Source organism: Eublepharis macularius, chromosome 9, assembly GCF_028583425.1.
Source record: "Eublepharis macularius isolate TG4126 chromosome 9, MPM_Emac_v1.0, whole genome shotgun sequence".
NCBI lineage: Eukaryota > Metazoa > Chordata > Lepidosauria > Squamata > Eublepharidae > Eublepharis > Eublepharis macularius.
The window spans coordinates 21,199,762-21,216,729 of NC_072798.1; the positions used below are offsets into that span (position 1 = coordinate 21,199,762).

Consider the following 16,968-nt stretch of genomic DNA (forward strand, 5'->3'; position numbering starts at 1 on the left):
TTGCAGGAAGGAACACAAATATCCCTGACTAAGAAGATCACAACCGCAGCTGGGTTCATGGCACGACAAAAGCTTTTCACGCTTGGGCAGATTTTTTTCCCCAGTCCAGACCTGCCAAATCTGCTGAGAGTTGGCTGCCGAGTTCCAATCAGTATGCGAAGTTCCGCCCCGTGGTCCTGCTGCTGCTCTTTGGCTCTTGCGCTTTGGCTCTTCTTGCCGCCAAACCGCAGTGCTGCAGTGACAGCAGAAGCCACAACTGGCAGCACTTCCCTGTCAGGAGTTCAGCAGCAAGCTAGCCTTGGCACAGGGGACTGCTGTCACCACCTCTCGTTAAGCCCTCAAAAGTGCTGTTCTCTCCGGGCTGTTTAGATTTAGTGGTTTAATTTAACAACAAAAAAACCCACCTTACATGAATTCTGGTTATTGGGCCCTTAACTCACTTTAAACAAGTTTGCTGTATAAACAGTGCTAAACTGAGGAGACGGGCTGCGTCTCTTCTATTAAGGCATTACTACAGCTTACCCTAAACATGAGGCTGCCACCCGTAGCAGCAATTCAAGTCCATCTTGTTGTAAGATTTCCTCGATGCTCCCCCACGTTAAGGGAAACTGAGATTGGCTCCAGTGAGAGAACAGCAGTTACATTTTCCTGCCTTCTCTTCATCTCCAGCCGTAGCCCAAAGAGCCACCAGGTGAAGCTCTCTCACTTCCTTATACACTGCCACAGCCCCACTTCCAGCTCAGCTCCCCCTGGATTCTGGACCTTCATGCCCGTGATTAAATATATCCAACTGAACTTCAGATGATCTGGCCCTCCAGAATCAGCTGTTCTCCCACCAAGTGGCTTCCTCAGCACTGGAACCGTCTTTGCTGTCTTCAAGCCCATGCCAGCCCTTCTGTGGGTGTCATGTCAAAGCAGAAAGGATGCCATGATCCCAGAGCTTCCCTGCTGCTGGAGTTGGTGGGAATGAGTCTGGTTTCCCATCAGGGCAGTTGGCTGCTCTCCACCCCATAGGTTGGATCCAGAACTAGATTTCCCAGCAGCAGAATGGAACTTTCCTGCCTACTTCCTTACACTGAACGCCACTGAACTCTGCAAAATGCTGTTCCCTGAGGTTAGGGGGATCCTGAGGAGTGGAATGAAGGGGGTCGGCAGCAGGAAAGGGGTATCAGCGGAAATTGCCAATTTGGATCTGACCCCAAGTCTGTATCTAATGCTAAAGTCAATCTAACGCAATCTAGAGGTTCTTCGCTCAAGTATGTGGTTCGGTTGAATGGAAGCAGTAATTAAACGCAGCGTATGATTCCAGGTCATCTCGCCGCAGCGCATTCCTGCTACTGTAACTCCATCACTGCTGATGTCCCCAATGGTGTTTACTCAGTCTGCCCCAGCACCACCAAAACCAAGCGAAAGTGGGTGGCTGCCCGTTGGAGACCAAGAAGCAGCTTCTTCAGCTAATCAGCTCTTGCATATACAGAACTCGGAACCATCTGTTGCAGGCAACAGCCCACTGACAAAGCTCCAGCTGCAGGAAACATTGCTACATCTGATCCAGGTAAAATGATCACCAACCTTTCTCACCTGTCTTGAGTCTTCTTTTGTTCACAGTGTCTGGTAGTTGAGAGGCAGTGTGGCGGACCAGGATATAGATGGCCCAGGTTTAACTCCCCTCTCTGCCCTGGTAGATTGCTGGGTGACCTTGGGCCAGTCACACACTGCTAGCCTAATCTATTATTTGCTTATTTATGTCATTCATACCCCACTTTTCTCTCCTGTAATGACCCAAAAGGGCTTACAACATCCTTGCTTTCTCCATTTTATCCTCACGATAAAAACTCTTTAAGTGGTAGGTTAGGCTGAGTGTGTGTGATTGGCCCAGGGTTCCAAGGCAGAATGGGGATTTGAACCAGATCCTAATCTTACGATGTAGCCTAGGGGTCCCCAACCTTTTTGAACCTCTGGAATTCTGGCACAGGGTGGTAGGTGCAACCACAAAATGGCTGCTACAGGAGGTGGAACCAACCCCAAAATGGCTGCCATAGGAGGTAGAGCCAGTCACAGGGGAAGCTCAAGTGCAGGGAGAAGAGGGGTAATTTTAAAAATACACTGGTAAAGAGGAATGAGAGAGAATAAAGCCAACTGCTGTTGAAACAATCATTTTTATTTTTTATTTTTGAAATTTTTTTACATAAGGTTTAAACACAGCATTTAAATTCAGCAGGCATTTCTAAAGGAACATTAACAAATGGGATACAACAAATAGTTAGCTATATACACACAGGTGGTAGCCTCCATAGAGGGTATAATTCAATCCTGGGTTAAGAAAAAGAGAGACTCTGGATTACAATAATTTTCTCAGATGCAGAAGGGACCCACTGGATACGGCTTGCATGGTTTTACGTTGTGGTTAATCATATTATCCAGAACAGGTAACCAGTCTTCCCAAAAAGTAGATCGAAAATTCATTGAATCTGATTGTTTAAGTTAGTATGTTATTTTCTCCATTAAAAAAGTATCCCAACTTTTGTTATGCCAGCGGACAATTGAAGGAGGCTTTCCACATAGTGGCTATGGTAGCCTTAGCTGCAGTTAGTAAAGAAGTTATTAAATCTCTTGGTCTACCTGGAATTTCCTGATCTGACCAAAGGTTAAGCAAAATTAATTCCAGCTTTAGTGGGATTACACACCCTGTGATTTGCTTAATACATTTAAGTATCTTTAACCAAAAACTTCTGATAAATTTACAGGTCCACCAGCAGTGAAAAAAGGAACCAACTTCCCCACAGTTTTTCCAGGATTTTGAGGAGCTAGAACTGTTTATATAATGAAGCTTTTGAGGAGTAACATACCATCTTGTTAATAGCTTCAATGATTGAGTTCTGATATTTAATTATCTGGGTTTAATAATGGTCGAGTTCCAGATTTTAGACCACTCAGAATCCGTAATAGTCGTATTGCAATTTGTTGCCCAGGCCGTCTGATATAGAAAAGGTTTGGTTTTAGAATTTGGGAGCAATATTTTATATGTTTTGGAGATAATACCTTTACAGTTATTGTTTTCACATTTTAAGAAGTTTTCAAAAATAACATTATTTTAATCTGCATAGTCCATTGAATCTCCAGTGGCCCATCAGAAGCCGTAGTGGGAAAGAACCCCACTTGGCCCGACGCATTTTCTGGAAACACTTAGAGGGCACCAGGAAAGGTGCTGGTGGGCACCATGGTGCCCATGGGCACTACGTTGGGGACCCCTGTTGTAGTTACTATACCTTGTTGACTATGCACAGGCTTGCAGTAACTTCATAGGGGTTTTGCACGGATGAAATGGAGAAGGGGAGAATGTTGTAAGCCCCTTTGGATACTCATGGGTGGAAAGTGGGGTATAAATGACAGTAAATAAATACACATCTGCAAAACCTAACGGTGAGACCGCACAGAAATTGAGAATGAAATGTAAGTATATTGCTGTGTGTGTGAATGTCTACCAATGGTCCGTGAGTGTGCTGTTTTGTTACAACGGCGTATCGTCATACTGCTACTGGCCATGGTGTCTAAAGGGAGCCTCTACGTTCAGAGGGAGAAAACATCTGGATGCCAATGCTAGGAAATAGCATCAGGGCCTCTGTTCCTTTTTTGTTAGCCCGCCAGATTACATGGTTGGCTGCTGTATGAAACAGGATGCTAGCCTAGATGGACCACTGGTCTAATCTAGCAGGGCTCTTGTGCTAAATTAGCCCCTGAGCCTGTTTCTGTGTTCTAAAAACCATGGAAATAAGCTCTGATAACCATATTGTCCTTGCTCCATTCGGCACGTGTATGTGCCTCAGGTATTCTGTTTGTTGCCAGGACCCAGCCCACTAAGTAGGATCTAGACAGGTAACTCCCCCCCTCCTCCCTTCAGTCTCTCCAAGAGGCTTAACTCCCGAAGTCGCCGATTAATGCTCAAATCTTTGCCGCTCGTCTGACGAGATAGCAGTAGAAATCCTGCTCGCAGCCACCTTTCCCTGCCTGGGATAGCAATGCTGCTTTGTCTGTTGCTTCTTGTCCTTCCTCAGGATGCTCAGAACGGCATTCTCGTCTTGCAGAACCTCTTCTGAAATAAACTGGAATGAAAGACCTGCCCCAAAGCAGTCAGTGACCTTCACGAGTGAGCAAGTATTTGAATTGGGGTCCTCGGATGCAGGAACTGCACATCACTAGTTCTGGCAGATTAAGCTAGCTGTTTGTTTGTTTGTTTGTTCGTTGTCCACCTTTGTCACAGAGATCCAAGGTGGATTGCACCATGCAAGTGAAATACAATATAATTAACAGGTAGGACATTCACAGAGCAGGTACAACAATGAACAATAGTACATTCAGTGAAAATAGGGCACAGGAGCAGAACATTTGAAGATAAGCGTGAAGTCAAGTATGATGATGAAATCTTTCTGAAATAGTTCATAACTAATTTACATGGCATGTTAAGCAATGTGGAAACTCCCTAGTGGCACACGTCTGCATCAGTATCCAGTAGCATAACATATAGCCCTTGTCCCTCCCAAGGCATCTCTCTGAGCTATTTCTTACAACGCAGCTCCATAATCTAGGTAGAAGGCCCTCCTGAATAATTCAGTTTTTCATAGTTTGTGGAAAGCCAGGAGAGTGGGAGCTTTCCTGATCACCTCAGGCAGGCCAGTCCGTAAGGTAGGGGCCACCACAGAGAAAGCCTGTGTGCAGCAGCTATTCATTTTGCTCAGCTGCAGGGTGGTGTCTGCAGAAGGCCCTGCCCAGATGCGCGAAGCTGCTGGGACAGAGCAGAGGGGGAGAGATGTTCACACAGATATGAGGGGCCAAGGCCATGAAGGCCTTTGAATGTGATAGCCATGACCTTGAATTGAGCCCTGTAACTGATGGGAAGCCAAAGGAGTGACTGCAAAATGGGAGTGATATGCATGCTCAGCTGAGTCAGCCAGCATCTACGGAAGCCGATCAAAGGTCAGAAGCACAATGTCTTTCATGATCTCTGCTTTTCCAAACAGCATCACTTCTGTCTTGTCTGGGTTCAGTTTCCATTTGTTTGCTGTCAAGAGCTATCAAGCAGCAACTCCGTACCTTTACTGCACCACCAGGGGATTTGGATGGTGAGATATAGGGCTGGGTGTCATCTCCTATTTATAACATCCAATTCCATAGCTACGAATTAGTTCTCCTAAAGGCTTTACATAGAGGTGGAATAACATGGGGGTAAGATTTCTCCTTACGAAACCCCACAAGATAATTCCCAGACTGAGGATAGCTGGTCTCCAATAACAACCCTTTGAGTCTGTCCCATGAGGAACGATTTAAACCAGTCCAAGGCACATCCCCTGATGCCTGTTTTTGCCTCCAAACGCCTCAGCTGGATGCCGTGGTCGACTGTGTTGAAGGCTGCAGATCGATCTAGGGGGAGCAACTATGAAGTGTGGCCTTTGTCTACATTCAGGCAGAGGTCATCTGCTAGAACCGCTAGAGCCTGGTCTAAATCCTGACTGAAAAGGGTTGAAGGCTTGAGAGTTGCCCAAGAAGGCCTGGAGTTGGTCATCCACTGCTCTCTCTCCCTCTTTGCCCAGAAAGGGCAAATTAGAGTCTGAGCGATAACTGGCTACATCGTTTTTATCTAAGGATGGTTTTTAAATAGTGGGCGGATTCAAAAGCCTTGCAGTCTTTGTTTTTTTCTTCCCCCATTAACCAATTACATGAATTTGGGCTTTTGTTTTATTTCAGAACGATGACAACTTCCTGAACATCATCTATGAGGCCTACCTTGGCAGCGTGAGAAAAGCAGCACTGAAAAAGCCCATGTGAAACAGGATTCTTAATTAAATGTTTGTGATGTCTTGCACTTGCCTTTTTAAAAACAAGCAAAACGAGTGGTCTTGGGCTTTCTGCATACTTTTAAACGATGCTCATTGGCAAGTACAAGCTGTACTGAGAAAATGAGTAGGTGGGAACTGATCGTGCCTTCTGGGGGGTTGGGGAGAGATTGTCACACAGTGAAAAGACAACAGTTAGCAAAAACACAGGCTTATCATGATTTTTTCCCCTTACACAGGCCAGTTTTTAGACGGACCAGCGCTTTCTGTTCAGGGTTGTCATTCTGGCTTTTTCACCTATGGATTATTAATTGCCTGGGTATTTTTCTGAGGTCTTCTGTGACCAGGGGTGCAAGAATGCTATTATTACACAGTAGTTTTACAGGGAATGGTACTAATTAATGACCACCAGATGGCAGTCTAGGACTGTAGTTTAAACACGAAGCTGTTGTGGAAACTGGTTGGAGATGGAAGATAGTTGAAAATGAAAGGGTGCAACGCCAGGATTGCCCAAAGCCTTCATCCCATTAGAACACCTCCTCTGTTTACTTTCAAAGCCTGTTTGATCAGAGATGATGGTAGGGTGGAAGAAAACTCATGATGTCACCGTGAGCTTTCATATCCTCTGTGTATTAGGAAAGACGGGCATTTGCCACTAGAGACCCTGTTTCTCACGATGTCTTTCCAAGTCAGTACTGTGGCTGAAAAGGTAACGTGGGAAAGGTTAACCCAGGTGTCTGCTGCTGCGAAAGACTTGCGCATGCCAAGAACTTGACAGGACTCGATGTACCTGTTTCTTTCGTAGAAGTAAGCATCTGTGATTTTTTTTTCTCCACCATGTTTTGTGGAAGCACACTTGATATTTAAAAACATGGAGAAGAGAGGTAGCCAATCCAAAGAAAGTTAGGTATGGATAAGGTTCCCTTACAGTCGGCACCATTAAGATCCTTTTGATTTCTGCAATATGCCCCCCTCCCAAGTTATCTGCAGTCTGCTAAATAGAAAAACAGTTGGCTTTCTCTCTTTTTTTAAAAAAACACTCATTTTATAAGCATATATTTTTCTATTTTGTGACCAGAGCGTTCATAGCAGCCAGCAGATAAGATTGTCTCTTGGAAATTAATCCTTTTTATTTCCAGCTGCTCTTGCCTTTTGATGTAGATGTAGGTTCGGTATCAGGCCACAGTACTTCAGTGTGCTTCTAGGGGACGGCTGCATAGTTTTAAACATTTCGTTAAAAGTAGCAAGAAGAATAGTTTCATTTTCAGCGTACTGTTCCATGAGCAGATGGACAATGGTTTTAATGATCCATTTGTAAAAATAAATAAATAAAATAAAATGGATTACACAGACTGCGCTTTGGATTCATCTTATTACTCTAGGAATGAAGGATTCAAGATGTGGAAAGATGCTTTTTGGAGTTTATGGTTTTAAGATCTGAATTTAACTTGCCTCCAACATGCTTAAGATTGGAGTACAGCACAAGGCGTGCCTCATATTAATACCCGGGAGTTTAGAATCACATGAGAAACAGCAGCTCTGAAGTGTGACATTTGTTTTCTTTAGATTTGTCAAATAGAATTATGCTGTTGCTTTGCCATGGCAGATTATTTCTCTGTGGAGAATGGTGATGGTTCAGCACCCCTCTTGAAGAAGAAAAAAATATGTAAAGAGGAATATTCTCTTCTAAGGATATAATTTGGGTTGCTGGTTTTCTTTGAGCAGCTCCTCTTATGCAGAGATTGATAGTTTACAAAGAGCCAGTGCAAGGATAGCATTGAGTGGTGTCAGAATTCAAGTCCAGCCAGAAGCTACAAATTGGAGGAGCTTCAACAAAACCAGGAAGGCAGATGACCCACAAGCCCTTGTGTGATGCTATTCCCACCACCCCCACCCCCCACCCCCGGCTATAGTTTACTGACCTGATACCATTCTTCATACCGTACCATAGCAACTCATGTTACAATCAGGTGCTTTCCGATAACTGAGGCTGCAGACAACAGCAGTGCTTCATCCCCGCAACTAGGAAAAAGAAGAGGTCTGTGCTGTTACCACAAAAGGGAGGAACTCAGGGGGCAAACCTAAGCTGGTCTGCTCAGAAGTAAGTCCCATTTTATTCACAAGGGGATTAGTCCCAGGAAATTGTTCTTAGAATTGCAGCCTTAATGTGGTAACAGACCACTTCCCAACAGAATACTGTATTGAGTATTAAAGATCATTTTATGTAATACATTTTTAGTAATTTTTTCCTCCCTCATATAGAAATTTTCAGCCAAAGATTTGACTATTTCAAGCATGGGAGGGATTCCCTTTTCCCCACTCCTGCTCTGTGTATGTATTCCCTCCCTTCTTCCCATGACTTCTGCCCCACTCCCCCCCCCCTCACACTTTGTCCCCCCAATCTGTCCTACATTGCCCCTTCCTTTAAGTGTCCCTTGCTTGTCTATCTCGTCTTTCGCTGCATTGAACAAGGCTGTGGCCCCATACAAACGAATGCAAATGGACACAGAATTCAGCATTCTGAAAAACTCATCTTACTCTTTTTTAAGCAACTTTAAATGGCTGCAAAGAAAAACTTGAACCCATTGGGCAATGCCTGTTGAAGTCTTAAGAGCGTTAGAGGGGGAATGGGAGCGTGGACAGGATGCTGGGTTTTAGGACCTTGCATACTTCTTTGCCCTTCCCTGTTCTGTGATGTATTTTTTGTAATATATGGAATGAGGCACAATTTTAATGTATATTGTGCAAGACCATAGAAATAAGTGGCACCGCACTGACAAAACTTTCCCTTTGGGGTAGCATCTGGGCCTCAGCCTGACGGACACGTTTGTCCACCGTTTCCTGATTTTCAGATTTAATGCAAAGAATAAATATGAAACACTGCTGAGGTATGGAAAGGTGAGAACGCAAGTGCATACTCAACGTGTGTGTACTGATGGGCTTTCTCACTTGTGAATGCACATGTTTCTGCCAATACGGTTCGGAGAAGAAGTTTGTAAGGTTGGAGGCTGTAGCATAACGTGGAAGTCTTAAATTGCTCAGGCATAGATAATTTTTTTCACATTAATGTTTATATTTTACAAACTTTACATATAATGCATCACATTTGAATATATATGCCATTCTCCATATAGTATTTATCTTCTTGTATATTGTTCCAATTAAAAAAAGGTAAAGGTAGCCCCCTGTGCAAGCACTGAGTCATTACTGACCCATGGGGGGACGTCGCATCACAATGTTTTCTTGGCAGATTTTTTATGGGGTGGGTTGCCATTGCCTTCCCCAGTCATCTAAATAATAAATAATAATATTTATTAATTTATTTCTAAATAAATAAATAAATAAAAAAGAGTCATCCAAATACCTGACAATAAACAGTCAGATCGTAGACAGCATGGAAAAGGTTCTCTAACCAAACATCTCTCAGTCAACAGAACATCCCACAACTTAATTAAACTCATAAGTAATCATTACAGTGGTCAGTACAATGTCAATGAGCGACAAGGGTGTTGCTTGTGGGCTTCCAGGTGGCATCTACCGTTGGAAACAGAATTCTGGGGTTGAAAAAGAAACTGATTTTTAGGGAAGAGAAGGTGAAGAAATAAGTAGATTGGAACAATAACAACACTAGTCTTAAGAAACTTATGTAACGTGTGCCCCAAGTGCTTGAAGCACCTCATAAACTATCGCAGAATCTGTATGACAAGCCTATAAGGTAGGCCAGAATGAATACTTCTGCATTATGGACAAGCAGTTGTGGGGTCAAGTTGAGAGGTTGGGATGTAAAGACCCACGCAAAGAGATTGACATTCACCAGGGGGCTTTGATTTTTTTCAAACAGCTGTCTTCTATGTTTGTAAACCTGTTTTGCAACTGAGAAGACCTTCTAAAACATTTTGTGATATGCATGCATGTCTGCTATTCAAAGAAAAAAAAATAGCTCCCATATGGCTTTAGGCAATTTCTATGTCTACTCCACCATACCAGCTTTCCTCATTACGCTTTCCAGATAAGTCCACTGTCATGTTTCCAGATAAGAGAAATCAGGTAGCATGAAGTGAGTCTAATGTCAGATACCAGGTTTTGCTGCTTGGTCTGAAACGGCCAATTCAGTACAATTTATTTGATTGTCTTGGTCTCATCATAAGGTTGATTTTCACATTTTAGTCACTGCCTATCTGTCACATTTCCCACAAGGTTACATATGCATGAGATTGTACTTGGAATATGGTACCAAAATGCCAGTGTAGAATTAGAATTATATGATCTCTGATTAATCCAATTTCTCCCAGCATTTGCAATTCAAATATACTTTGTGAAGGCATCCTGATCTTTCCTCAGACTTCCTCATACACATTTCAGGTTCTTTTTAAAACTGCGCTTTATGCCTTCCTCTAGTGTTTGCTTTATTCTGACTGAAGCAATATCTGTCAAGTCATCATCCTGTTTCTCCAATCTGATCATATGGATTCTGGGCTTTGGACTGGGGCACCCGGTGTCAGAAAGGAGACAGAAAGCTGCTAATTTTTCAGAATTCCTTTTCAGGTTGGATGGTGAAGACCAAAAATAATGTGGGTGAGTGGCAGAAAGCTGCTTCTGGGAATGACAGAGAAGGCCCACAGCTTGTAGTTTGTAACTGTCTTGAGAAGGAATGCGGGGAATGTTAAGCAGACTCTCGGTGCAATCCTAAGAAGAGTAACTCCAGTTTAACCAATTTAAATCAATGGGTCTAGACTGGAGTAACTCGTCTTAGGACTGCACTGTAAATGAGATTAGATGCAAAACCAATTTCACCATCAGCTACTGGGAGAAGAAAATGATGGTTTTACCTTTGAAAATACGGTGTGACCGGTGAGTAACCCACAAGGACTTGCAGGAGCGTCTCATTTCTTCCCCATATCCTCTCCCCCACTATTTTCTCTCCCCCTCCCCTAGCAGCCCCCATAGGCACTCCTCTTTTCCTGTTTCCTGCTCTTTCTACCCACCAGCCAACCTACATTTAGCTACTCCCTCACCTCCAGTTTTCAGCTTCTCCTCCATCCCTCCTCCTGGCAGCTTGTCCCCACCCAAAAGGCTGGCCAAGTTGAAAAAGTCAGGTGCTGGGCTTGGACTGCATGCTGCGTGGTTGGAGCAGGCAAGCTGTACGGGTTGCAAGTTGCTTTTTAACGGATACCACCCACTCTGATTGCTTAAAAAGGGCCAGCATGAAAATCATAAAACCATGTAAACACAAGCACTTTAACGTGTGTCAAAAAGAGGGAAAAGGCACAAGTGTATTTGCTCCTCCATCCACACTCAGCTGCCTAAATGTCTTGTGCTTCCTTTCTCTGTCCTTTCTCCTTGGCTGCCCCATAACCCTAGAACTGCCTTTTCAAAGTCCTGTAGTAGGAGTCCCTCTCCCTCACTTGCTTCAACTGAATCAACTCCCTTCTAAAAAACAAACAAACCCTTTTGTCCTGACACATCTGGCACAACCTTTCCTCCCCTAAGCACCTGTAGATGAAATGAACAGACATTATTTTGGTGTGGATCCCTGCCTGCCTCCACCTCTCTCACATCCTTTTATTGTCTCTCTTATCTCAAAAATTTTTAGATTGTAAATGCCTCAGGGCTGTTATCTCCTACTCTGTAAAGTGCCAGGCACATTGACGGTGGCATATAAATAAATAAAAAGCTACTTGCCTGTTTCTTTCATCTTCTTGTATGCTGGTACAGATTGCTATAAAAGAGACACTAAATTTCTTTAAAAGTAAATGAAGAAAAGGTGACAGGTGAGAGGAACAGATAATCTCCTAGCAGCTCTAGTTATAAAAGAGTCATGCAAGTGAGAGAACATCTCAATTCCTCAAATAATTATAGGAAAAGGGTCAATAAAACTGTAGATGAGATTTGGAATTTGATTTTGACAGCAGTGGGACATAACTTCCCAAATAATTATGTATAGAATCTAGTTGAAATTCTACAATCCTTAGTGTATTTACTTGAGGGTAAGTCATATTGACCGTAGTGGGACTTCAGGTGGTTAGATTGTACTCTCTGTGTGACATTATTCTCATTGTGGCACATGTTCAATCCCCAGCATCTCCAGTGAAAAGAATCAGATAGTAGATAATAGGAAATACCTCTTACTTGTAACCCTGGAGAATCACTGCCAGTCACAGCAGGCAATACTGATCTTGATAGACTAATGGATGACTCACTATAAGGCAGCTCCATATGTTCCTGTTATGTCCAGATTGATTTGTGGACAAGCAAACTGGAGTACTGCAGAGGGTTGTAGGAAACCTGCTGAAACGAAGAGACATCTGTCTTTGCATGCTTAGGGTATTACAAACTGTTGAAAAGAAGCCATAAAATGACTGCTGAAATGTAACACCTTCAGACGCTAGAGTGACCATGAAACAAAAAATTCAACTATCCCGATAAAAGGTATGTGTAAATATTATTTTCTAGAGTTCAGGCAAAACTAAGGTCTATTTATCATGGGTATTACAATATGTTACGTATGATGTCTATGTCTAACACATATAATACAATATAACAAATTCTATCCATCCCTAAAATTCAGGATGGATGCCAATAATCATTTTTTTTATTCATCCTCTCAACAATGATAAAAATTAAGTAATTGGGGTGTATCTAGGCCAGGAGTTCCCACCCTTTTTGAGCCTGTGGGCACCTTTGGAATTCTGACAGAGAGTGATGGGTGCAACCACAGAATGGCTGCCAAGGGAGGCAGAGCCACTCACAAAATGTCAGGAACTGAAGTCATACGTAACTGATAGTAGCTCTTGAACATTTCAGTCAGAAGTTCTGATTAACAGAATGCCTTTTAAAATTAACATACTGCTTTAAAATATATCCTTCCCATCCTTCCCAGAAGTGATGTCGTCACGCTGCCCCGGGAGCACTCCTACATTTTGTGCATGCAAAAAGGCAGGGGGAAAGGTGAGTGACAGGTCCCCCCTCCTGCCGAGAGGGTAAGGGAACCTGGCAACCCTATGCCACCCAAAGGCATCACATTGGGGACCCCTGATGTAGGCTTTCTGTTTAACAAAATGTGAAGTCTTCTTCTAGCCTAAGGAGCCTTCCCCCAACTTAACTTTGAGGCCATCCACCAGCTGAAGAAGTCTTTCTCCAGTGGAAGAATTTCTCACAGAGGAAGGCTTCAAACTTTGTTGAGTAGAATGGCTCGATATATATTTCAGATGAGCAGCCAAGGAGGGTAAACACTCTGTCTAGCATTTCCAAATAGGAAACAGTGTGGAGGGAGCTGCCAATAAAGACAGATACGTAGCAGTTTCAGGCAGATAGCCATGTTGGTCTGCAGAGCAAGACTGGGATCTAATAGCATCTTAAAGACCAACTAGATTTCCAAGGGATGAGCTTTCAAGAGTCAAAGCTTTCTTCATCAGATACAAGGAGTGGGAAAAGGTGGGAGTCTTTATAATCCAGGAAGAGGGTGGGAGGCATACTGACACTTTAATTTGCAATACCCCCCACACCCTCTGCCTGAATTATAAAGACTCCTAACTTTTTCCACTCCATGTATCTGACGAAGAGAGCTTTGACTCTAGAAAGCTCATTCCCTGGAAATCTAGTTAGATATTTAACAGCAGTCCAGTTATATACAAGATGCATTTATTGCATTGATCATTTGCATTTATTGGAAGCTGCAGAATTAACTTTGAGAACCAAGGCCATGCATGATAATGAGTTTTATACTGTCATTTCTTAGAAAACAGCAAAATTATTACTTTGGATAGGAGATTCATTTGCTGATGTTAATCAAAGAATTTGAATCATGTTGGGGGGCTTTTTGATGATGAATGTGTACCAGAATATCTTTCAGAAGTGTGCAAGACCTTTCGTTGGCTAGGACTAAGTGTGTGAGTGGTACTTCAATAGAAGGTTTTGTGTTGGAGTGGCCTCTTAATGTATAAAAATATCAACAGTAATAATAGTCAATAGTACTATAATAGTAATTATATTTGATCTATCCGGGCCTGTCTTGCAGGGTTGTTGTGAGCTTTCTAGAAGAAGCTTGGGATATCAATAGTTTCAGATGGTAGCTGTGTTGGTCTGCAGCAGAACAGCAAGATTTCAGTCCTGCAGCACTTAAAGACCTACACGATTTCTAGGGTACAAGCTTTTGAGAATTAACCGCCCTTCATCAGACACCAGAGCTTCTCTTGAAAGCTTATACCCTAGAAATCTTGTTGGTCTTCAAGGTGCTACTGGACCCGAATCTTGGGATATTAATGGAGCAATTAAACAAAATAATGGTTCTATGATGTGCTGATACACCTGTGTTGCACTAGAGGCTTTTCCAAACCTCTAGAACAGGCTGTTCTGAAATTCTCACAAGTCAGTGACTCAGAAATTAACCTCCTTTGCTTCTTGCTCTGGCCTGATCATGCTATAAATGTCTTTATATGCATGTTTTAAATTTGTCGTGAGACTGTCTGGCAAGGCATCAATCTGCTCCTGCCTTGGATGCCATTTCTCTTTTACTGCTGTTTGTTTTATTTATAACTCATTATGGTGTCTTGCATTTTTAATATTTTTTTGTTTTAATACTTTGCTATAAAAGCACTCTCTTTTATGGCCACTGGCTGAAACAGACACAAATCAGAATTTATGTACAGAGTAGAAGCTGTCTAAATTATGCAGGCAAGAACTCTCAGCAGGATAAGGCTTGTCTGCTTTCAGCCATCGTCACATTCTCCTTGATTTATTTTTCATTCTGTACTGAATGCAGGCCTCGAAAGACAGAGAAGATCAGCGTCCAATGCTTTTCATAACTCTTCAGAGCAGCAGTATTCCATCAAGATCATTTGTCCACAAGCTGAAATTGTGCCAGTGTTTTCCCACTGCCTGTTCTAGCATCTTGGCTCCTCTACAACTATATAAAGTAGCGTAGAAGCTGTCAGAATGTAATATCCATTCAGTAAAATACAGCAAGGGAGACAGGTAATGCTTCCTGTCCTCCTGGATTTTCAGATTCTGCAAGCAGAGTGGTTCCTAATTTTCAGTCCATGTCAGGAGACAGAAGGGTTCTTCGTAGATCATACCAATTAATCACAATATTGCCCATTGAAGTGAGCTAACGCCACGCCATCACCGAACTGCTGTTCCAGAGATTTCCTGTGCTCTTATGCATTTATACACACATCAGAATCAACATGAAGGATTCCCCAAGGTCACAAATGCTAGAGTTGTGTCTAAAAATATAGAAGAATTCATGTTAACTTCACTCTTCAGTGTCATTACTGCTTACCCAAAAGCAGGCAGTTGAACCACGCACAGCAAATTATTTGGGGCAAGATCAAGACCTGCTTCCAGAATAAAATGATGGTAGCTCATTGAGATTTTGCTTAGATTCACAGTGAACTGATTTGTAGCTTGGAGGGTGGGAAGCAAATATACTTCTCAAGTTTCTGCCATGTGGGTGGAACAGTTAATGGGGTACATTAGGGACAGCACAGAAGCCATGCAGTTAGGGCCACCCTGGAATCTGCAAAATGCCCTTTCAGATCATGCAGGTCGGTTCTTCTATTCGAACTAAGGAATAGAGAAAGGCATCTGCCAGAGCAATAGTTTATTTTTATGGTATTTCTGTCAGCTTCTTCTCCTCAAGAAATGACAAATGTGTTTCTAAAAGGGCATCATGTTCTTACAAAAGACATGCTTAGCAGATGGTTATATACTTGCTTGTAAAGGGTTCAGTGCTCAGATTAGCAAGGTGTACCCAGAACCTTCTCTGGGACAGACAACAAGTATCAAGCCTTCAAAGCAATTCCCCCCTCCTCTGAACGGTTTAATAATAGCGTGCATGTAGTGCTTTCAGTGTTTAAAGCACTTCATGCATTATTTTATTGTAATGCTTACAACAGCCTTGTATGGTAGGCCAATATTTTTATCCCCATGTTGTAGATAGCGGCTGAGACTGTGTGAGGCTGTGGGTTGGCAGCAAAGGTGAGATTTGAACCAGAAACTTCCGGGGTCACAGCACCTAGCAACTGTGCTTATTTATTTATGAGATGGAAAGGGATTTACAGGACATTTGGTCTAACCCCATGCCCAGAACAGGGCATTCAAACTTAGACATTCCCAAGGAATGGCTGTCAGGCCTCCTCCAAGGAACAGTCCCTCCCATCCCCCATGGTAAACGGTTCCATTGTTGAACTGTTCTTACTAGGGTTGCCAGACCCCTGCTGGGGGTGGGGGGTTCCCTGCTCCCACCGTCCACCCCCTTCCCCACTTACCTGGCAAGTGGGGGAGGCACTGGCCTCCTGGTGACCCGCTCCAGGCGGCATGCTTGCGGGCAGCACAGTGCACTTCCACAGACCCGATTCGGGCCCAGATCAGGCTGCTGCAGAGCATAGGCGTGCTCCCACACTCTGTAGTGGCCCATTCCAGGCCAATCCGGGCCCAATCCGGACCATTGGTCCAAATTGGGCCTGAATTGGGCCCAAATAGCCTCCCCCACTGAGTGCTGGAGCACTCCCAGGGCGGCTGTGGCCTACATGATGACATCACTTCCTGGAAGTGACATCCTCACACAAGCCCAGGAGCACGACTGACAACAGAAAAGGTAGGTGCCAGGGCTCCCACCTCCCACAGGGAGGACAGAGGGACCTGGCACCCCTAGCTCTTACCTTTAGGAAGTTTCACTTAATGCTCAACTGAAGATCACCCTCCTGTAAATTAACCCCATTAGACTGACACTTGCCCTCTTCCATGTGACAGCCCTTTGGGTATCTGAAGAACATGATCATGCCCCCCTCCGGGCTTCTCCAGGTTCAACATACCCACTTCCTTCAACTTTTCCTTATAGGACTTGTTTTGCAGACCACCCAACCAGCTCCTTTGATCCCATGATGGGAGTGGTAGAGGTGGAGGCTAGCCACAATATGTTCCCAAGTTCCTCCATGATGTGAACTGAACATGCAGGAGAGAACAGAGAGAGGGAATGTTTTGCTTATATTCTCAGGAAGGCATGCAGGCTGCTGCAGAGCAGCAATGGGATAGTGGCAAATTGGGCTGCAAACTGCCTGGAGGAAAAAAATGTCCTGGGATGTTATTTGTCAAGTGGATATTTGCTTCCATGCGCTGAAAAGCTTCAGCTGCCTCT

The 16,968-nt window shown here is 43.5% G+C and overlaps 1 protein-coding gene across 4 annotated transcripts in view; it reads left to right on the top strand.

Annotated features, from left to right (window-relative positions):
• Positions 1 to 7,183, top strand: part of DCP1B (decapping mRNA 1B) — a 53,602-nt gene extending 46,419 nt beyond the window's left edge. For all 4 annotated transcript variants that reach the window (XM_054988004.1, XM_054988007.1, XM_054988009.1 and 1 more), the window contains 2 exons: positions 1,310 to 1,555; positions 5,743 to 7,183. In XM_054988004.1, coding sequence (XP_054843979.1) covers positions 1,310 to 1,555; positions 5,743 to 5,823 — 327 coding nt within the window. In that variant the 3' untranslated portion in view covers positions 5,824 to 7,183. The remainder of the gene's footprint in view (positions 1 to 1,309; positions 1,556 to 5,742) is intronic.
• The last annotated feature ends 9,785 nt before the right edge of the window (positions 7,184 to 16,968 follow it).